Source organism: Vicia villosa, linkage group LG6 (genome assembly GCF_029867415.1).
Source record: "Vicia villosa cultivar HV-30 ecotype Madison, WI linkage group LG6, Vvil1.0, whole genome shotgun sequence".
NCBI classification, from domain to species: Eukaryota; Viridiplantae; Streptophyta; class Magnoliopsida; order Fabales; family Fabaceae; genus Vicia; species Vicia villosa.
In genome coordinates, this window is record NC_081185.1 from 80,205,786 (window position 1) to 80,229,581 (window position 23,796).

Genomic DNA, 23,796 nt, shown 5'->3' on the forward strand with positions numbered 1-23,796 from the left:
GACGAGAGAGAAATATGATTTTGGAGAGAGAATGAGACGAGAAGGAAGAAGAAGAAGAAGAAGAAGAAGAAGAAGAAGAAGAAGAAGATGAAGAAGAGAGAGGCCGAAAGAGAGAAGAAAGAAGATCAAGATAGAGTAGCAGAGACAAGAGGAAGAGGAAGAGGAAGAGAGAGGTAGAGGAAGATAGAGAACGTGATGTTTTTTCAAAATAGAAGTAATTAGGGTTGGTAGTAGAAGTAAAAGAGAAAGAAGATTGTTAAGACATCCACGTGGCAGAATTTGATAACAGAAGGGCAATATGATATTTTCCAGAGCATATAATTTTCTTATATTGTAGATTAATCTCTTATCTCTCATAATCTTTAGTGAAATAATATAATATAAATTAAATATGTATGCATAGTTGTCATAAACCAATTTTACACATACATTCATGAATATCTTAATGTGTAGTTTTAATGCATTACCACCACAGTAAAATATACATTGTATTGTTACTGTTTTTTTTTCTATTAATTCTTATACATTGTATTGTTTTTTAGGAATATTAATTGTATTGTTATTGAAAATATTTTTCAGCTTTATTTTCAATACCATATTTCACAACAACGTCCATATGAGTGACTTTAAAGACAAATCGTTCAATTCGAATTTTGAGTAGAATAATATTAGATTTTTTTATTGAATTCCGAATTATTTATACTTTTTTAATAAAAAAATAGAGCTAATAAACTAAAAAAAAAAGTATAACCTTTAATAAACGATTAGGATCAAAGTTAAATTATTTTTTAATTACAATTTAATGTTATAATTTAATTGACAATATAAAAATTATTTACACTAATTAATTTTATATATGAAATCTTGACCATTTTTATACCTACAATTTATTGAATAGTATAAATAAAAATGTTTGTTCAAAATTTAGTATTAGAATGAAGAGTTTAATTCATATGTATTAATAGTGTAAAATAGTCGACATGAACTTTAGATTACTAGGGCACCAGAATCAGAGTGCATAAAACAAAAAATAATATAAAATATTTTATAATATCAATAAAATTAATTTTGAAATTTAAATATAATTTGGCAAAATACTATGGAGGAGTGGTTACCAATGTGTTTACTTTAAACAAGTATATTCTATTTTCTGTAGAATTGATATATGAATCATGATATAATATCATTTTTTGAAAAAGGAAAATGTTTGTTTTAAAAAAATATGCAATGTCATTTTTAAACATATTTATAAATGAAAAGTACTTTAATAATATTTAAATTAATATAATATAAAAAACTAAATAAATTCAATATTCATGCATAGTTGTTACAATTCAATTTTACAAGTAAATTAAGTATATCTCAATATGTCAATATGTAGAGAAATAAGTTTGAAGAGATCAATTACTATCCACACACTTTTATTTTGTTTTATAGCGTCAATTCATCACTATCATCCGTGTTTTGTATGTGGTTAAAATAAAAAAAAATTAATATTCAATATAGTTAAAATAAAACTTAATTTTTTTAATATTCAACAGCTATGATTAATTGACCATGTATTACAAATAAATTTTAAATTTAATGCATTTCCATATTAAAATATTCAATTATTCCAGCAAAAATATAAAATGGAACATGTATATAATTATATAAGAATTACTTTTTAAATAATTAATATATTATATAATATTATTTTAAGGAAAAATATATACGAATAGAAAAAAAATAAAAATATTTTAATTCTCTTTCATTTTGTATACACTGTATTGTCTTGTTTTTTTAGGAATGTACATTGTATTCTTACTGTAAATACTTTTCTGCTTTATTTTTCTTAAAGATATAATACAATTTTTTTAAAAGGAAAATATTTAAAAAATATATATAAATATCATTTTTTAACATATTTATAACATAAAAAGTAATTTAATAATATTTAAATATAAAAAATTATTTTAACATGTGTAAAATGCGTACTGGAGTTTTATAAATAGTGTCCATGAGAGAGTAAACCAAATCAACCCAAGAAAACAAAAGCATTGCGGCATTAAAACTTACCCAAGTTATCATTTCGTCCCGTTCCGTTTTCGAAGTTGCGCAGAAACTCTAATAACAACACTTCGTTAGCTTCCTTCCCATCAACGCCGCACTCATGACTCCCCAGCCACCAAAATCTCACTGTCACCGCCAATCCAACACTCCTAAAACACCACCAACTCTCCCCAACGAGCTCATCACCAATATCCTCTCCCGCCTCACTGTCAAACATCTGATGCAGATGAAATGCGTGAGTAAGTCCTGGAACACTCTCATAACCGATCCTGTTTTCACCAAAATGCACTTCAATAGATCTGCGTTGAATCCATTTTTCTCGTTAATCTCTAATAATTTATGCGTACGGGACAGTGATTGCAGTTTCGTAACTGTTCCCGTTAATCGGTTACTCGATAACCGTTATATCACCGTTCCGAGGGATCCTTACTTCCGATTGAGGGATAAGGAGTGTCGCGATGTTGTTGGAACATGTAATGGATTAGTTTGTTTGATTGGTTATTCGATTAACGAGTGGACTAAGTTTAAAAGGGTGTGGTTCCGTTTCTGGAATCCAGCTACTCGATCAATATCAGAAAAATTAGGGTATTTTTCTTATTTTGATAATAATGAAAGGAAATCTGTTAAGTTTGTGTTCGGTTATGATAATTCAGCTGATACTTATAAGGTAGTGATGTTGCGGTCGGGTTGTGAGAGTGATCCTGAATCAAAAGTCAGTGTGAAAACGTTTAGTTTGGGTGATAATGGTTGGAGAAACATTCAGAGTTTTCCTGTGGTTCCGCTTCAATTGGTTTTTGATCCGAGGGAGAATGATGGTGTTCCGAGGGAGAATGATGGTGTTTATCTGAGTGGCAGTATTAATTGGTTAGCCTATCGTGATGAGGATAACCTTAGGAAGGATAATCCGGTTGAGAAATATGTGATTGTTTCTCTTGATCTTGGTAAGGAGACAAACAGGCAGTTTTTGCTCCCGGAAGGTTTTGAGAAGGAGTCATATGTAGGGCCAAGTGTTTGTGTGTTGAAAGACTCGCTTTGTTTATGTCATGATTTGGATTTGACGGATTTTGTTATATGGCAGATGACGGGATTTGGAGATGAGAAGTCTTGGACTCAGTTTCTTAAATTTAGTTACCACAGTGTTCGAATGAATTATGAATTTGGACGTCCGCATTTGAAATTGATGCCTTTGCATCTATCTGAGAATGGTGAAACTGTGGTATTAGCGAACAACCGACAACACCGAGTAATTCTCTATAACATGAGAAATAACAGAGCAAGGAAAACTATACTTAATACTAAGATATGTTGGCCCTCCCTCAAGGATTATGTTGAAAGCTTGGTTTCAACTTCTTGAAAATAAGTTCCTATCTAATAATTTCTACACTTGGGTGAATTTATGTTACTTTATGTACTTGGTATCGAATTTGTTTCAATTGTGTGATCATTTGATTTACCTCAAAATTGTCATAAATATGTTGAATCAATGGATTTATCCTATTACCATGTCTAGAAGTTTGTTATCTGTGTATATTTTTAGCATATAATGTTTTTGCAAATCAATAATGATGTTGATTCAAGTACTTGGTTTCATTTGTAATTATTTCTTTAACTCTGTCTTCGATATGCCGAATTAATTACGCCCATAACAATTTATAACTATTTTGCAAGTGAGAATTGTTTATTTCTATGCGTAATAATGATATATTTCTATAGATTCTAGTTTTTATTAACACAAAAACCCTTGTATCACATGTAGCGCAGTTGTATTATTGCTTCAGAGTAGAAGCTAACTTTTGTCATAAAGGGATATGACTATGCACTTTTGGGGATTAGGCCTTCACTTTTCTATGGTCCCGGTTCTTTTTGTGTTTTGATGTTTCATTCTCTTGCTTAACAAGATTTATTTTTCAATTATAGATCCACAACCTCAACTTTGAACAAACTCAACGTCATTCTCTTGCCCAACAGGGTTTCTTTTTGAACTATAGATCCACAACCTCAACATTGCGCAAACTCAACGTCATGCTCTTACTTATACAAGGATTTCCTTGGGAATTATACAAGGATTATTTACTACTGCCATGAGTTGTTAAGAGCAAATCCAGGTTCAACTATGAAATTGAATGTCCAACCCGCTCAAGAAGGTTCTGATGATCAGAGGATAAACTTCAGAAGGCTGTACATTTGTTTTGCTGCTTGTAAGGAAAGTTTCAAATTAAGCAGGCATTTCATTGGCCTTGATCGATGTTTCTTGAAAGGACTTTGTGGAGGTCAAATCCTTGCAGCCATAGGTAGAGATCCAAATGATCAAATGTTACTCATAGCATTCGCAGTGGTGGAGAGTTAAAACAAGGATAGCTGGACATGGTTCTTGGAGTTGCTTATTGCTGACCTTGGTGGAAGGGAAGAGTGTCTCACATACACGTTTATCAGTGATCAGCAAAAGGTATGACTTGTACTCTTTTACACTTTGCATTTACATTTTGCTTATACACTTTGCTTGTGTCATAGGGATTATTGCCTGCAATGGAGGAACTTCTGCCTAGAGTAGAACAAAGATTTTGTGTCAGACATTTATACAACAACTTTAGGAAGAGGTATCCTGGAAAAAAACTAAAGGAAATCATATGGAAAGCTGCCAAGTCTACTTACTACCAAGCTTGGGAAAGTGAGATGAAGGTAATGAAGGATGTCAATGTAGAAGCATACAAGCACATGATGGGCACCCCTCCAAGATTTTGGAGTAGATCATACTTCAAGACACGTAACAAGTGTGATGTTGTTCTAAATAATATGTCAAAGGCATTCAATAGTGTCATCTTGGATTCTAGGTCTAAACCATTGATAACCATGGTGGAGGAAATCAGAACATACATGATGGAGAGATGGGCTACAAACAGGTTGAGGTTTGAAAAGCTAGCAGATGAAGAGGTGCTACCAAACATTAGAAGGAATATTGAGAAAACAAACTCATACATAAACATGTGGCTAGTCAGGTAGCACATTTCTGATTATTGTATTCAACCTCATTAGAACATTTTTTATTATTGCATTAAACCTTGATTTTAGCACATTTATGAATATTGTATGTATTGTTAGGATGTTTGATGAGCATATCTTTGAAGTGAGGCATCTTGAAAATTCTGTAGAAAAGTTCACAGTCAACTTGAAGGATAGAGTTTGTTCATGTAGAAGATGGGAGCTGACAGGCCTACCTTGTGTGCATTCACTTTCAGCCATGAAGAGTAGGAACCATGAGGTTGATGACTACATACCTGATTATTATAGAAAGTCAATATATGTTGAATTCTACAAACCTGTTATTTTTCCTGTTAATGGCTCTAATCTTTGGGTAAGAACAGAGTATCCTGATGTTATGCCCCCAACATATAGGAAAATGCCTGGAAGGCCCAAAAAGAGAAGGAATTTAGAGCAAGGTGAAATTGATGGGTCTGATAGAAAAATGAGAAGGAATGGATTTATTGTTTCATGCAGCAGGTGTAAAAAACAAGGTCACAACAAGCTTACTTGTAAGGTTCCATCAACTACTCAAGCATCCTAATTAGTGCCTGCTCAAGCATCCCAACCGGTGTCTGCTCAAGCATCTCAAGCATTGCCTACTCAAGCTTCCCAACCAGTGTCTGCTCAAGCATCTCAAGCATTGCCTACTCAAGCATCCACATTAGTGCCTTTTCAAGCATCTAAGCCAGTTACCTTAAGAAAGTGACTCAAAAATCAAAGAAGTTGCCAGTTAGAAGGCCAGCTACCCGTTTCATACTACCTGGTCTTACAACAAGATTGAATGCAGCCAGAATAGTTGTTGGCCCAACAACAAGAAGGACAACTCCTACCAAGAGAGCCACCCCAAGCTGGAAAATCTAGTTATATTGTAGCAATCTTAAATTGTGGGGTCTTTTGTGTTTCTTTTATGTTATGAACATTTTAGCACTCTTAAGAAAATAAGTTAATTATGCATTTTGAATCTGATGTAAGATCTTTTTGGACAACTACTGTTGCTATTAAGCAATTGTGTTATGTAAGATCTTTTTTGACAACTTATGTTGGTGTTAAGCAACAGTGTTAATTATGCATCTTAAACCTTATGATTGTTGTTGTTATTAAGCTTGAGATGGAAAAATAATGAAAATGTGAAACTCATTATTGAAACACTTAAATCATCCTTTAATTGAAATGGAAAATGATACATCTGTTACAAACTTTTACTACACAAATCCAATGTGTAGCATCTGACCCAAACTATGTTAAACTGGTTTACCTTATTACAACATCCTAACAACAACATCAACTAAAAGAAAACAAAACAATCTCTTCCAATTTTTTTCCAGATTCATGCTCTTCTTCAATTGATTTTGTAATTCTCTAATCTTCTTCTTTAAACACTCCACCTCCATTTTTGCAAACTTAATTTCTTGTTCAAGCCTTCAACCTACTCTTTTGATTCCTCATAAAGTGATCTTTTTCACCCTCAGCATCATCATAGAGCCATTGAAAGTAGCCACATCCAGGTTGTGCTGCACCCTATGTCATTCAAAAATATATTCCAATCGGAACAAACACAACAATGTGAAGGTTGAGAAAACACTTAGAGGGGGGTTGAATAAGTGTTTTTTAAAACTTTATGACGGAACGATAATTAGAACACGATTATTTTTATCCTGGTTCACCTTCTCAATAAGGTTACCTCCAGTCCACCCTCAACAAGGTGATTTGCCTCTCTCAATAGAGGTCATAATCCACTATAATCAGCACCTGATTACACTTGCACGACCAACTTTCGTGACTCACAAGGACTTAGTTACCACGTAACTTCAGTTGATAGTGTATAGATTTGCTTCTAGAAAGTTGTAATCACCAATGTGATATTTCACTAATATTAAGTACAGAATAATGAACTCAGAATATGAATAAGAGAGTCTGGCTTCTGAGAGTTTTTTCTTCACACTTGATGATTTATCAGAGTTGCAGCGTTCTTGTGTGTTCTTTCTTGTTTCTTTCTATTTTGCTTGTTGTGTCTTATGTTTCTTCAAACGATCATGAGTATATATATAACTTCAGAATTTTTGACCGTTATCTCCAAAGCTTTGTTGAGTTCATTCAGCATTAAATGGTTTACGTGTTGTCTTTGCTTTTGCTTTCTCCAAGAAATTTCATGTGGATAGCTTCTTCAATCAACCTTGGAAATTACGCTTTTGGAGTGTTGCATCCGTTTTGCTAATGATTATGTCTTCAACGGTTTAATTTGAATCAATCAATATAAACTTCTGTTCAGTCTTGTTCTTCAACTTCTGTTGTGAATATGTCTTCAGCGTGCGGTATCAGAAGTTGCTTTTCTGCGGTGTTAACTTGAATCATTCCTTATAATCTTCTGTTCAGCTTTGTTCTTCAACTTCTGTTGTAGATATGTTTGCATCGTGCGGTATCAGAAGTTTCACTAGCTTTAAGTTCTGATTCTTCAAGTTCTGATTGCTGGTACTGGTACATCTTCTGAAATTAGAAACATATTATTAGAGTACCATGTTTTCTTTATACACAATTTGTTTGCTTGTTATCATCAAAACACTAAAATATAATTAGAACCAAACTATGTTCTAACAATATCCCCCTTTTTGATGATGACAAAACATTTACGTTCTAAAGCAGAATTTTGTATAAGAAAATTTATCTCCCCTTGAGATGTATAATCACCCCCTGAAATAAATATTTAAATAGAAATGTGTTGGATAACTTCCCTGAAATTTCTTCTTGACATTATCTTTCAGAAGATTGATGAATGTGGCTTAGTATACACGCATCTTCTCAGAAGTTCTAAAAATATTCCTGCATTCCTTTTAACAGAACCTTCTTGGAGCACAAGTTAAAAAGATTTTGTCTCTGATTTGTAGACCTTAACTTGTTCTGTTACTTAAAAAAATTTTTTGGAGATATATATAATTTTCTTTTTACACATATGATTCTCCCCCTTTTTGTCATAATCAAAAAGAAGTGATGCTTAATAAAAATGTATGAGTTTAGTCAGGTAGGACCATTATAGGCATCAAATTGTCATGTTATCCCAAACAATAAGCAGGTGATAAAGAGAAAAATATTCATTAGTTAGAAAAACATGACAGAATACAGACTCAAAACACATAGACTCCTAGTAGATGGGTTCATAATATCCTCCATGAAAGAAGAAACGGTCACATCGCTCTACATGCAGTGCTTCCCTTTTGTTTGGAAGTTTTGACGTACGGAGAGTGTTCACGATTCCTGCAGATTTAAAACATGCTGACAGAACTTGTCCATAGGGAATGAAGAATTCTTGTCCACATTTGAAGGCTATTAGAGACTCTCTAATGTGTCCAAAGATAATCGCAGCAAGATTTATCGGTTTACCTGATTCCAGGCGATTGATCAGGAACCTGTCTTTGGCACACAGGAGTTTATGAAATTTTCCTCTAGGGATGATATTTGAAAGAATCATCTTGAACCAGACTTGTTTGGATGAGGAGAGGTAGTAGGGATTGTTTTTTATATGACGAGCGAGTCTGCTCAAATCGTTTGGAATGACAAATGCATTGGTATAGTCGAAGACTGAGAGACATGCAGCATCATGCCTGAATGGACAACCAATGACTTCAGCAATGGATGCTTCAGAAATAGTGAAGAGAGTTCCATAAATGGAGGAGGTGATACTGAGGGATGTTTGGGACGACATGATAGAAGGAAGTATTGATGAGAGAACAGAAAACTGATTAACCGAGCATTGGACGCATTGACCCAGAAGTTTTTGACAAGATTTGGAAGGACATAACCGTTTAGGATAGAAATGTAGGATTCCCATCCTTGCTTATGGCAGAGGTTTATGTAGTAGTTATCTCTTTTAGCTAGCCATAGATTTTGTTCTTTGATGATAGTGAGGGATGTTTGGGACGACATGATAGAAGGAAGTATTGATGAGAGAACAGAAAACTGATACTAATTGAATGAATGGATGTTAGAAAAGGAAGGCTTTTTATAGAGGTTGATGAGAAGAGAAAACGTTTGGACTAGGTAATCAATGTATGACCTCGCATGCATTATGGAATGAATAGAAGGAGAGAAATATTGCAATGACCAAGGAAATAGTAGTGTTATGATTGAAAACAGGTTAGGGATAACGTAGAGAATTAATGCAACAGTTACCAAGACTTATTACTCATTTTGCTTTACACGTGCGCCCTTTCAGATTTTGAACATGTGCTCAACAATCTCAGGTTTACATGAATTTTTCAGTTTTATATGCTAAACTTCTGATTCATCTTAGAAAACAAACTTTTGATCCAAGGGGTCGGATATTTCTAGATGATAACTTTGTAGATAGTTCAACTTGCACTTCAGAATTTAACAATGATTTTATTCAGGACACAAATCCATACTAATGTTCTTTAGAATGAACTTGAATCTATCTTCAGAAAGAGGTTTTGTAAAAATATCAGCCCATTGATGGTCTGTATCAGTAAAGTTTAAGCTTAATATCCCTTTCTGAATATAGTCTCTGATAAAATGATGCTTAATTTCTATGTGTTTAGCTTTTGAGTGAAGAATAGGATTTTTGGAAAGGCATATCGCAGAAGTGTTATCACAGAAAATGGGAATCTTACGCTCATAGATGTGATAATCTTCTAACTGACTCTTCATCCAAAGCATTTGAGTGCTACATCCTGCAGCAACAACATATTCTGCTTTTGTAGTTGATAAAGCAATGGTGGCTTGCTTTTTGCTATACCAAGATATCAAGTTATTTCCTAGAAACTGACAGCATCCAGATGTACTTTTACGTTCAATTCAATCTCCAACAAAATCAGCATCACAATAACCTACTAAGTTAAACTCTTTGGATTTTCTATAACATAATCCAACATTAGTAGTACCTTTCAAATACCTTAGAATTCTCTTGACAGCAGTCAAGTGTGATTCTTTAGGATCTTATTGGAATCTTGCACATAAACACACACTAAACAGGATATTAGGTCTAGATGCAGTTAGGTAGAGCAATGATCCAATCATACCTCTGTAGAGCTTCTGATCTACCTTCTTACTAACCTCATCTTTGCCTAAAATAAAAGTAGGATGCATTGGGGTTTTTGCTTCTTTACTTTCTGATAATTTGAATTTCTTCAGAAGTTCTTTGACATATTTTTCTTGATGAATGTAAGTGCCTTTAGAAGTTTGGTTTATTTGAATTCCCAGGAAGAATTTCAACTCACCCATCATGCTCATTTCAAATTCTTCCTGCATAGACTTAGCAATTTCTTTTCTAAGAGAGATATTAGAAGTTCCAAAGATAATATCATCCACATATATTTGACAGATTAAGATATCATTTTTGAATGATTTTCGAAAGAGTGTTGTATCAACTTTCCTCTTGTGAAGCCTTTCTCTAGGAGAAATGAACTAAGTCGTTCATACCAAGCTCTGGGAGCTTGTTTTAAACCATATAAATATTTATTTAATTTGAAAACATGTTCAGGATAAATGGGATCTTCAAAACTATGGGGTTGATGAACATACACTTCTTCTTCGATGTAACCATTTAAAAATGCACTTTTAACATCCATTTGATAAAGAGTTATGTTAAATTGAGCAGCATAAGCAAATAATAATCTAATTGACTCTAACCTGGCGACTGGAGCAAAGGTTTCATTATAGTCAATGCCTTCTTGCTGACTATACCCTTGAGCAACCAGTCGTGCCTTGTTTCTGATGACTTCTCCTTGCTCATTCATTTTGTTTCTGAATACCCACTTTGTTCCGATAATGTTGAATCCTTTAGGTCTCGGAACTAGATCCCATACATCATTCCTGGTGAATTGGTTTAGCTCTTCTTGCATCGCAATGATCCAATCTGTGTCTTGAAGTGCTTCATCTACTGATGTTGGCTCTATCATTGATACCAATCCAAATAATGAATTTTCATTATTTCTTAGGTATGCTCTAGTTCTGATAGGATCATCTTTCTTGCCCAGGATAACATCTTCTGAATGATGTGTAGTTAGTCTTGGAAATCTTTTCTGTGAGTTTTCTTCATAAGTTCTCATGTTCTCCATGGATGATGTGGTTTTTGATATTTATTTGTCTTTGGAGTCATCAAGAATCAAGGGTTGTTCTTCTGTATCTGCAAGATTTTCAATCTACTTTGGCTTTTGATAGCCAAGCTTATCATTAAATCTGATATTGATTAATTCTTCAACTATTAATGTCTCTGTGTTATATACTCTGTAGCCTTTTGAGCGTTTAGAATATCCAATCAGAAAACACTTTTGAGCCTTAGAATCAAACTTGTTCAGATGTTCTTTAGTGTTAAGAATTATTAGAAAGAGAAAAGATAGATGAACTTTTGTATTTCAGTTACAACTCTTTGTTGTAGATCTGGAAAGTTAGTTACAAATGGTGCACAACTTGCTTTATATAGAGTCAAGCTGTGACCTGCTGTAGCAGGTAGTCCTAGTTACAACTGCCAGGTGTCAGTCTAAACTGACTGGCTTGCTTTTACAAACCTATGCTATTGAATACTCTAATACCCCCCCCCACAAACTCATGGGGAGCTAGCAACCCTGAGTTTGTGTCTAAATTCCAGAAATTTAGGAGAGGAGAGAGGTTTTGTAAGGACATCTGCAATTTGATCTACTCCTGGAATGTGAGCAACAGAGATCTTCTTGGCCAGCACTTTCTCCGTGACAAAGAAAAGGTCAATTTCCATGTGTTTGGTACGAGTGTGCATGATAGGGTTGTGAGCCAGTAGGACAGCTGACTGATTATCACACAAGACAACAGGTTGTAGAGTGGAGATACCAAGCTCAGTGAACAAGGTTTGCAGCCATAGTAAATCAGCAGTAGCTTGGGCAAGGCTCCTATACTCAGCTTCAGTGCTAGATCTAGCAACCACTGGCTGTTTCTTGGACCACCATGAGATCAAATTATTGCCAAAGTAAATAGCAGCACCTGAGGTGCTCCTTCTATCATCTGGATCTGAAGCCCAATCTGCATCACAAAAGACTCTAATGGAGGGCAGCTGAGTGGAAGGTAGAGCAGACAGTTGTAAACCAAAGTTGAGGGTACCCTTGAGATATCTGAGGATTCTTTTCACTGCAACCCAATGAGCCTCAAGTGGGTGAGCCATAAACTGACAAACTTTGTTGACAGAATAAGCTATGTCAGGTCTGGTAATGGTGGCATATTGGAGGGCCCCTACAACAGACCTGTACATGAAGGGATCCTGAAGAGCAGAGGAACCAGCCTTAGTGAGTTTGCAGGAGATTTGCATAGGAGAGTTAACAGGACTGCAATCAGTCATTTTGGTTTTGTGTAGCAAGTCCCTGATGTATTTGGCCTGTGTGAGGAGCATGGAGCCATTAGAAGCATGTTTGACCTCTATGCCTAGAAAATAATCCAAGGCACCAAGATGTTTGAGAGAGAAGGAGGAATTGAGCTTGGTGATGACATCTTGAAGCAAATATGAGTTGCTGCCAGTGATGATAATATCATCAACATATACCAAGAGATAAATAGTATCCTTGTGAGACTTAAAGACAAAGAGAGAAGGGTCACACTTGCTAGGTTTGAAGTGAAGCTGAAGCAAGGCTTGTTGCAATCTCTCAAACCATTGTCTAGGGGCCTGTTTGAGACCATAGAGGGCCTTGTGCAGCTTGCAAACTAGAGAAGAGTCAGACTGAACAAAACCAGAGGGCTGTTCCATGTAAACCTCTTCAGTAAGAAGACCATTCAGAAATGCATTGTTGACATCCAATTGCTGAATGGACCAATTCCTTGATAAAGCCACAGTGAGAATGAGTCTAATGGTGATGGGTTTGACCACAGGGGAGAATGTTTCATTGTAATCAAACCCCTGCTTCTGGTGAAATCCCTTGGCCACAAGGCGTGCCTTATATCTGTTAACTGTCCCATCAGGATTCTCCTTGATCCTGAACACCCATTTACACCCAATAGGTTGTCTGTTGGGAGGTAGAGGTACCAGGGACCAGGTCTTGTTTTTGCATAAGGCATCATATTCAGCCTGCATTGCACACTTCCACTTGTCATCAGCAAGGGCCTGTTTAACTGTTTTGGGCTTAGACTGTGTGAGCAACAGAGAAGGTTGAAGTCTTGGTTGTACAAAGCCTGATTTGGCTCTAGTAATCATCTGATGATGATTAGTTGGCTTTTGCACAACAGGGACAGCATTGAGAGGGATAGAAGGAGAAGAATCAGCACCTGTAGACATAGAAGGAGAGGATGCTGAAGTAGCAGTAGGGGAAGTAGAGGGTAGAGGAGTGGACAGGTCATTAGAGGGTGACAGGTTATTTGTAGGTTGAGGTGAGGGAATAGATGTATCTGTGGAAGAAGAAGAATTAGAGGATTTTGAGGAAGAGAAGGGTACAGCTGTAATAGGATTAGGCATGGGTAAGGGAGAGGCTGCACTAGGAGGCAGCAGATGGTGCAGAGAAGAAATAGAGGAAGATTTAGGTGTAGATGATGTAGAAGAGTTGGGAGGGTTAGGGAAGAGTTCCAGAAAAGGAAACCTGGACTCATTAAACAGGACATCCTTGGATATGTATAACTTTCCAGTAGGAGACAAGCATTTATACCCTTTGTGTGAAGCTGAATACCCCAAGAAAAGGCACTCATGAGACCTGAACTCTAGCTTGTGGGCATTGTATGGTCTGAGAAGAGGGAAGCAGGCACAACCAAACACCTTCAGAAACTTATAATCAGGAGAGAACTTGAATAATAGTGTGTAAGGTACCTGAAACTTAACAGATGAAGAGGGAAGTCTGTTAATGAGATAAACAACAGTACAAAAGGCAAAGTCCCAGTAAGAAATAGGCAGAGAAGCATGACTCAGCAGGGTTAGACCCAAGTCAACAATATGTCTATGCTTCCTCTCCACCACTCCATTTTGATGGTGTGTATGAGGACAAATAATTTTGTGTTGTATACCAAGTTCAGCAAGAAACTTGGAGAAAGGTCTGAATTCTCCACCCCAATCAGACTGAATAGCCTTGATGGGGAAGCCAAGCTGCAATTCAACAAATGCCTTAAACTGTTTAAAGACACTAAGGGCTTCAGCTTTGGTCTTAAGCAGATAGAGCCAAGTAAATTTGGAAAAGGCATCTACAAATGAGATATAGTATTTGAAACCTTGAGTGGAAGATTGGGGTGAAGGACCCCAAAGATCACAATATAAAAGTTCAAGAGGAGACTTATAGACAGTATGGGAAAGAGGAGAATGTAGTTTGTGAGCTTTGCCAACACAACAAGCAGTACAAAAGAAATCATGCATTTTATTATGAATAGGAATATTACAATTCTGCAATACAAGTTTAAGAGTATTGACATTGGGATGGCCTAATCTTAGGTGCCATATATTGGACAAAGAAGAAGATACAGCAGTAGCATTAATGCTAGGTACAATATTATTAGAACTAACTAAAGACTTAGCAGACTTGGAAACAGCAAGAGGAGGAAATTCATATAAGCCATCTGAGCCAACTTTGCCAACAAGAAGAACATCATTGGACACCTGAGATTTGACAAGGCAAGAGTCAGCAGTAAAGAGAAAATAAACATGATTATCTTTGCAGAATTGGCTAACACTGATTAAGTTTTTAGTAATTGAAGGCACATGTAAAAGATGATTGGGAGAGAGAGATGTGTGGGGTTGACAAGTAGAGAAAAAGGTACTAGAACCAGTGGAGGAAATTGGCAGACCTTGACCATTTCCTACAAAGATTTGGTCATGTCCCTCTGATCGGAAAAATAGCAAGTGTACTATTTTTACGAAGTAGTAATAAAAGGTTAAAAACCAAGTATCGATCTCGAGGACTGCGTTTGAATATAAGTTTTATAATTATTCAATTAAATAAAAAGTCAACGGGTGTTTTTGATTGAGTTATAATTTCTAAATTTAAAATAAAAATAGCAGAAAGTAAATTTAAGCCTTTTTCACTGATATGAGTAAATGCCAAGGTAAGGTGTGTAATTTGCTCTGTAATAACCCTGAATTCTTATTTGAGATCTCTTCAACAAGTTCATGATATTCAATTACTAAATCTTTAGAGTGTTTGCCCCTAAATCCTTATTGGGCAAACCTTTGGTTTTTCATCTATAAACCTAAGTCCTTAGAGCTAACAGATAAAACCAAGCTTGTTTTCTATCAAGAATTCTTAGTGACCATAGGGTATCCCTAGTCCTAGGTGATATCTACTATGGTTCAATTGAATACAAACCCTAACAATTGCGAGCCGACAAATTGTTAATCACAGAACAATCTTTATTGGTCCGATAAAGAAGGCATTAAAAACAGTATAAAATTGAATTGAATAACATAAACATGAAGTCGATCAAATCAGAATATCAAAAGTTATTACAAACCAAATCAGGGACACCCCCTAGCATTGGGGGGTTTAGCTACTCATATTGTTCAAAAGAAATTCAAAAGTATCAAAGTTAAACATTACAGATAATTGGAGAATTTGTGATCTTCAATTGCTCTTGCTCATGAATGATCTTCCTTCTCCAATAATCTCATACGTTGCTCTGCTTCAGACTCAATTCCTTTGGTTGTGTAAAAGATACCCCTTCTCTTCTCCATCCTTCACTATATATTGCAAACCCTTCTTTTTAAGTCGGAATGTACCAAAACGCCCTTCTGGATCTCTTTTTGAGTAAAAAGCATAAAAACATGAAAATCAGCGTAGCAAGCCAACACGGGTCGTGTTGGGCAACACGGGTGCCCGTGTTGGTCCTCTGGCTCCTCTAAAAATAATTCTTGCACTCAGTAGCAGCAACACGGGTCGTGTTAGGCAACACGGGTGCCCGTGTTGCACCACTGCTTTTCCACTTTTCCTTCTTGCTTACACTCCCAGCAACACGGGTCGTGTTACTCAACACGGGCGCCCGTGTTGCACCACTGATTTTATCCTTTCTTCTTTGTCTTGCGCTCTACCTCCGACATTTCTTGCACTGGGTCGAGTGAAGAATCTCCTAGATCTGAAATACCATTAAACAACCAAACCAACGCATAAAATGGGAAAATAAACTCGAAAACTAACAAACGGATAAAACTTGCAAAAACAAACCAACTTACTTAAACAGCTTAAAAAGACTATACTATGACATTAAGCAGTGCAAAATACCTGGATTATCATCAGGAAAGTGACAAAGACATAGTGAGAATCGTGACCGATCACAACCCCAAACTTATTTCATTGCTTGTCCTCAAGCGATGCTCGATAAACAAGTAAGGCCCCCCCAACTTATTCACAGATACCTTACCACAGTACTGCTGAGATTTTTCGCACTTCCCTTTTCTTGAACTTTCAATGATTTCCTTCTTCCCCAAATATAGTGACTCCGTTATACTTCCACATTGCGGTGTCTCTTTACCTGTAAGCTTATTCACACTCTCACCAAAACTCTCAGGTTAAAGTGTTTGCACTCAATGATCAAGGCATGCACAGTCAACTCATAGATTTGTATAACATTCATCTTCATCTCATGCGCACACGACACACTTTTAGAGGTCTTTTAAGGTTGTAACGGGGCTAAGGGACAAGGTGGGATGAACAAACAAACGGGAGAACTAGAGGTTTTTGGCTTAGAATCAGAGTTATTATCTCGCTCACTGTGTTAGTATGAAGTTCACAATCACAAATGTCGGACACCGTTTCTTAAGATCTTTGACTGACTACGCATATCTTAATTTGAATATCTCTTTTCTTGCGCATCGTTATTCTCAGATCAGTTTCTTCTATAGATAAGTGCTCCCTTTTTGTAATTTTTCATTTCTTTTTCTCTCTTTTTTTTTCTTTTTTTTTGGTTCTTATGTACTTATCTATTCTTCTCATTTCGGTGTACCGACCCCAAACTTAAATTGTTTCACAGCTTGCAACAATAACAACTCTTATCTAAGCAGGGTAAGGAAGTGTTTGGGTTATGGGTTAATTCATGCATGTATTAAACAAACAAAAGGCTATATGCCTCAAACGGGGTTAACAAGGGATAACGTGAAAAGGTTGGCTTGAAAGGCTCAGGTGTAAAACAAACAAGTGCCTCAGTGTGTAAACATGTGCATTAGAAATTTTAACAAAAACTTACACAAATCAAGAGTGACGATGGCATACCTGACAACTCTCATGATGATTTTGTATTTGGCTTTTTATGATCCTCACCATGTTTGGTCAAGCTCACAGGGTCTGAAGACAATTCTTGCTTGGTACACTTTATCACCTCTCCGAGTCTGCAAGTCTATCATTGGGTCCAATTCTTGAAAGTGCGTTCGATCATTGAAATCTACAGTACCAACCTTTTGGGGGTTCCTTTCACCATTGCAAGGTGCGATTCGGTTCACTATCTCAAATTCTCACCACTTTTCCTGCTAACAATTTCAGCATCCTGCACTGACATGCCATAGCTACACACAAACTATCAAAAATACTGACAAATTCAAAAGAGATACGATATCAAAATGAAAATGAAAAGAAAATACTGAAAGCGATAAAAGAACTCCTCCCACACCTGAACGAAACATTGTCCGCAATGTTTTTGCACAAGCATGAGAGGTACATACCGGACCTACTGAGGAGGGGGTGGAAATTGCAACATCAAACGTTGCATCATCTCGTGCATATCAGTGATCATTTTTCCTTGACGGGTCTGCTCTTCTCCCTGCCTTGTTTGCTCAGTTCGCAGGTGCCCAATTTCAGATTGGACCCATTCCCATTGATTCGGAGCCATAGAAGAGGATCCTGAACCATAGGTATCAAAATGAGATGGCTCCTGTGGAAACTGATGGTGAGTCGGGTCCTCGCCGTCTCCTTGATTACCTGCATCAAAATCAACATCTTGGTCGTCTCCTTCCGGAGCGACATTAGTGTAAAGCCAGTTAGCACGATTAGACGAGCTGGCTTTTGCCGGGTCAGGTAATTCAAACAAGAAACGACTTCTGCTTGTCAACCAATAGCCACCATTAGAAATAGTAATCATGGATTGATGAATAAGAGATTCCATATCAATCTTAGTTTTACCTGCAATAGGAGTGTCAGTGTCCAATAATTCTTTGTAACTAAAATGAACCGCAATTTGGGTGATGAGACCACCCACAGAAATTCCTCCCGACGAGGCACGACCTACCTTGCCTAAAAAATCAGCCACGAAAGCGGCGGCATTAAGCACATCATGATGAAGCATTGCATAGAGGAAAAAGAGTTCCCTCATGGTCGCAACGCCATGACTATCACCCCGGCCAAATACAGTGTATGCAAGGCCCTTCTGGGCATAGCGAATACATGGATTCTGAATCCATGAGGACTTAGCACTCGCGGCGACATACGCCTCCAATCCTGTGATATCGCCCCAAAATTGTTGTCCCGGGAATTCATCCGGAACAGCCCCTGGTCCATAGATGGGCAATTTGAGGATACCCCCTAACTCCTCTACTGTTAACTCATGAGCTTGGTTAAACAAGCGGAACTTAAGAGTACCAAAGAAGTACTTAATAGCCCCGTTCCACTTTCTTTCTAAATGAAACTCTATGGTGCTTAGAAACTCAAGAGTGAGGCGTTCATAGGATGGTGCCTCCATATACATAAATTCCAGCATACCCACAGAATGAAATAGCCTATCAATATCGATTTTAATGCCTAGGGTATTCATAGTGTTTTCACAGATATACCTTGTGGGGATGAGCTTCCGCTTGACATGGTTCAAATATCTTTGGTGATGCTTAGGGTCCTCAAAGAGAATGTCATGCGGGTTGGATTGGCGGACCGGCCTTTTGCGAGTGCCTGCAGATTCGGCAACTTGCTTACCCGTGTTGGTTCTTTTCTTTGGTGGCATGATGAGTACCTACAAGAAAGAGAGCAAACAAAAATACAAAACGAAAAATTTAAGAATTAGAAGAAAAAGTCACCGTAGGGTTGAAGAGCGTGAGGAGTGGAACGACTTTTGTGAAGGCGGATAGGGGTTTTGAGTAGTGTAGAGGGAGAAATTGGAAGCTTTAGTGATGGGGGTTAATGGAGTTTTAGGTTTTTGTAAGGGAGAGAGAGGTTGAAGAAGAGGGTTTATGAGAAAAAGGAAGAATAAAATAAAAAGAAAATAGGGATATAAGGAGAGAGAGTGATTCTGATTGGATAGAAGAGTGGTGGAATGGGTGGGGTCCATGGGCCCATTTAAAAAAATTTGAAAAAAAATTCACGCACAGGCAACACGGCCCGTGTTGCGCAACACGGCCACCCGTGTTGCCTCACTGTTTTTTTTTTTTTTTTAAAATTCTTCCTCCCAGTAGACGCAACACGGCCCGGGTTGTGTAACACGGCCACCCGTGTTGCTCCACTGTTTTCACTCTTTCTCCTCTTTTTTTTTTCGCCTGGGGCAACACGGCCCGTGTTCCACAACACGGCCACCCGTGTTGCACCCCTGGTTCCACTTCACAAAAAAAAAAAATTTTCTCCTTCATTTTTCCTTGTTTTTCCTCACTTTGTGACCACCACTAGGATCAGCTTTTCCTGAAACATTAAAAAGAAACAAAACACATATAAAATAAAACAACGAGAATACGTTAGGAAAATCCGTGGGTTGCCTCCCACGAAGCGCTTCGTTTAACGTCGCTTGGCTCGACGATCGTTCATCTTATCCTGTAAGACTAACACTGTGAATCAGACCACTTTCTTGTCCTTGATAATACGGCTTCACACGCTGTCCATTCACTTTAAATGTATCCCCGTTTGTTTGATTTTTTAATTCTATTGCTCCATGAGGGAATACTTTGTGAATTAGGAATGGTCCTGACCATCGTGACTTTAACTTTCCGGGGAATAGCTTCAACCGGGAGTTAAACAGCAATACCAATTGACCTTCTCGCAGTTCCTTTTTCTGAATCCTCTGATCATGCCATTTCTTTGTTTGTTCCTTGTATGTTTTGGCATTCTCGTATGCTTGATTTCGAAACTCTTCCAACTCATGAAGTTGAGTTGTTCGAGCTCCACCGGCTTTCAGGAGATCACAATTTAGGAGTTTGGCGGCCCAAAACGATTTGTGCTCGAGTTCGAGTGGAAGGTGACATGCCTTCCCATACACCAATTGATATGGAGACATACCTATAGGAGTCTTGTAAGCTGTTCTGTATGCCCAGAGAGCGTCATCTAACTTGGTCGACCAGTCTTTGCGAGAGGCACTAACAGTTTTTTCCAGAATTTGTTTTATTTGCGTGTTAGAAACCTCGACTTGCCCACTTGTTTGAGGATGATATGGGGTGGCGATCTTGTGTTTCACATTGTATTTTTTCAACAAATTCTCCATTAGTTTATTTAAGAAGTGAGTACCTTCATCACTGATTAGTGCTCTGGGTACTCCAAACCTAGAGAAGATGTTATGCTTGAGAAAAGTCACCACCACTTTCGCATCATTGGTGGGTAAGGCTACAGCTTCCACCCATTTTGATACGTAGTCAACTGCCACCAAGATGTAATTCTTCCCGAAGGATGGTGGGAACGGTCCCATAAAATCAATCCCCCATAAGTCGAACAGTTCCACTTCCAACATAGCATTCTGAGGCATCTGATTTCGCTTTGAGATGTTACCTGTTCTTTGACATCTGTCACATTCTCGAACAACATGGTGAGCATCCTTGAATAAGGTCGGCCAGTATAACCCAGATTGTAAGACTTTCGCAGCAGTTCTATCTCCACTAAAGTGTCCCCCGTAGTCTGAGTCATGGCATGCTTTTAGTACATCCCGTTGTTCCTCCTCTGGTACGCACCGTCTGACCAACCCATCTATCCCTTTCTTGTATAGGAAGGGGTCATCCCATAAGTAGAACCTGCAATCATGTAGAAACTTTTTCTTGCGGTTAGAATCAAAATCTTCTGGAATTACCCCACCTACCAGATAATTTGCATAATCGGCAAACCAAGGTGCACCAACAACAGCAAGGATATGTTCATCTGCGAATTCATCCTTTATTGGACGTTTTTCCTCTGTTTCCTCGATAGGTGACATTCGAGAAAGATGGTCTGCGACTGTGTTTTCACACCCTTTTTTATCACGAATCTCCACATCGAACTCCTGAAGGAGTAAGATCCATCTCAGAAGCCTTGGCTTTGAATCCTGTTTGGCAAAAAGATACTTCAAAGCAGCATGGTCAGTGTAAACAATAACTTTGGAACCCAACAGATATTGCCTGAATTTATCAAAGGCATAAACAATAGCTAGCAACTTTTTTTCAGTTGTTGCGTAATTTATCTGTGCAGGGTTTAAAACATGACTAGCGTAGTAAATAACATGCAACAATTTGTCCCTACGCTGTCCTAGAACTGCCCCTACTGCAATGTCACTTGCATCACACATGATCTCGAAAGGAAGAGACCAATCTGGGGCTACAACAATTGGTGCCGAAACTAATTTTTTCTTAATTGTTTCAAATGCTACGGCACAATCATTATCAAAGTTAAAGGCTCTATCCTTAACCAATAGAGTAGTTAAGGGTTTGGCTATTTTAGAAAAGTCTCTTATGAACCGGCGGTAGAAACCCGCATGCCCTAAGAAACTTCAAATACCTTTCTCATTCATTGGTGGTGGCAGCCTTGATATGACTTCTATTTTTGCTTGGTCAACTTCTATTCCCTTGTGGGAAATTTTGTGACCCAAAACTATACCTTCACACACCATGAAGTGACACTTCTCCCAGTTGAGGATCAAGTTTGTCTGTTGACATCTGTCTAACACAAGAGCAAGATTATTTAAACAATTATCAAAAGACTTACCAAACACTGAGAAGTCGTCCATGAATACTTCCATATGCTTTTCAAGCATATCCTCAAAGATGGCTTGCATACATCTCTGAAAAGTAGCTGGAGCATTACATAACCCGAATGGCATCCTTCTATAGGCAAAAATACCAAACGGGCAAGTGAAAGCCGTCTTTTCTTGATCTTCTGGTGCGACCGCTATTTGATTATATCCCGAATAACCATCGAGGAAACAATAGTAATCATGACCTGCTAACCTCTCCAGCATTTGGTCTATGAAAGGTAACGGGAAGTGGTCTTTTCTTGTCGCCAAATTTAGCCTTCTGTAATCGATCCAAACTCTCCATCCTGTTACTGTCCTTGTAGGGATTAACTCATTTTTCTCATTTTTTATCACTGTAGTTCCTCCCTTTTTTGGTACTACATGTACAGGACTCACCCAAGCACTATCAGATATAGGATAGATCATTCCCGCATCTAATAGTTTCACCACTTCTTTTCTGACTACTTCCTTCATTACTGGATTCAACCTCCGTTGAGGTTGGACTACCGGTTTGTGATCATCCTCCATGAGAATTTTATGCATGCAAACCGTAGGACTAATACCTTTCAAATCGTCAATCGACCATCCCATGGCCCCTTTGTGCTTTTTCAGAACTTCAACAAGTTTGCTCTCTTGGATAACTTCAAGGTGTGAACTTATGATAGCCGGACATTTGTTTTCTGTGTCTAGGAAGACATATTTGAGGTTCTCCGGTAGTTGTTTCAATTCAGCCTCCTTCTTTGGTTCATCTTTCTTTTCCTCTACTAATGGTTGCCTTAAATCCTCCCACCGATTTTGTCGAGAACTTTTAAAGAAAGGTTTTGCCTCCATCATATTCAACACTTCTATCTCTTCTTCGTCACCCTCTTCAGTTTCGTTGAAAATTGATAAACTCAACACTCTTTCTAAAGGTAATTGTTGTGACTTCAAAGCATTCTCATTGTGAACAATTTGATCAATCACCTCAATATGTTGACTAGTAGCAACATCATCCTTGTATTTCATGGTGTTTCGCACATCAATTTTTAACTCTTCATCATACACCTTCAAGGTCATCGTGCCCTCTTCTATGTCTATCAAACATCTCCCGGTCTCTAAGAATGGTCTCCCCAAAATGATCGGGATTTATTCATCTTCTGGCATCTCTAAAATTACAAAATCTACTGGAAACACAAACTTGTCTATTTTTACAAGCACATCTTCTACTATCCCGTACGGTCTTTTTACGGAATGATCGGCAAATTGGAGTGTCATTCTTGTATCTTGAACTTTACCAATTCCCAATCTCCTGTAGATGGACAGTGGCATAAGGCTAACACTTGCTCCTAAGTTAATAAGAGCCTTTTTAAATGATCTATCCCCAATAGTACAAGGAATAGTTACAGAGCCTCGGTCTTTCTTCTTCACCGGAATCTTCATACCCTGCAAAATAGCACTACAAGTTTCAGTTAGAATAATCGGATCACAATCGGTTGTCCTTTTCTTGGAGATTATATCTTTCATGAACTTGGCATAGGTAGGCATTTGTTCTAACGCCTCCAGGAATGGTATGTTCAACTCAAGTTTCTTAAACATTTCCAAGAATTTTTGAAAGTTTTTCTCGTGCTGTCCTTTCTTCTTATTTCTTGTTGGAAAGGGTAATTTGATTTCCGGTTTTTGTTCACTAGTCTTCCCTTTAGTTGTTGGTTCCAACACACCCAAGTCTTCCACTTGTGCTTCATTCTCTTTTATTTCTACATCTACTTCAAGCAATGGTTCTTCTTCTTCAGCGTTCTCCTCCACAACTTCCTTCGCTTTTCCACTTCTTGTTACTATAGCACTCACATTATTGTGATCTTTGGGATTCGTAACTGTGGTACTAGGTAGAGCACCCTGTTGTTGAGGATTTGCCAATTGTTGTGCTATTTGACTCAT

At 37.5% G+C, this 23,796-nt stretch overlaps 3 protein-coding genes across 3 annotated transcripts; 2 read left to right on the plus strand and 1 right to left on the minus strand.

Annotated features, from left to right (window-relative positions):
- Positions 1-2,680: 2,680 nt before the first annotated feature.
- On the plus strand, positions 2,681-3,406 carry LOC131611722 (uncharacterized). The gene has a single exon (XM_058883623.1). The coding sequence runs from the start codon at positions 2,726-2,728 to the stop codon at positions 3,404-3,406; it is 681 nt and encodes a 226-aa protein (XP_058739606.1). The 5' UTR covers positions 2,681-2,725.
- A 1,471-nt stretch (positions 3,407-4,877) lies between these two features.
- LOC131611723 (uncharacterized) lies at positions 4,878-5,751 on the plus strand. Its single transcript, XM_058883624.1, has 2 exons — positions 4,878-5,048; positions 5,152-5,751. Exons 1-2 carry the CDS (start codon positions 4,903-4,905, stop codon positions 5,612-5,614), a joined length of 609 nt encoding a protein of 202 aa, XP_058739607.1. The 5' UTR covers positions 4,878-4,902; the 3' UTR covers positions 5,615-5,751.
- A 17,256-nt stretch (positions 5,752-23,007) lies between these two features.
- LOC131613971 (uncharacterized) lies at positions 23,008-23,796 on the minus strand. The gene is made up of 2 exons (XM_058885607.1): positions 23,419-23,796; positions 23,008-23,304 (listed from the first exon to the last, which is right to left on the minus strand). The coding sequence occupies exons 1-2, from the start codon at positions 23,794-23,796 to the stop codon at positions 23,008-23,010; spliced, it is 675 nt and encodes a 224-aa protein (XP_058741590.1).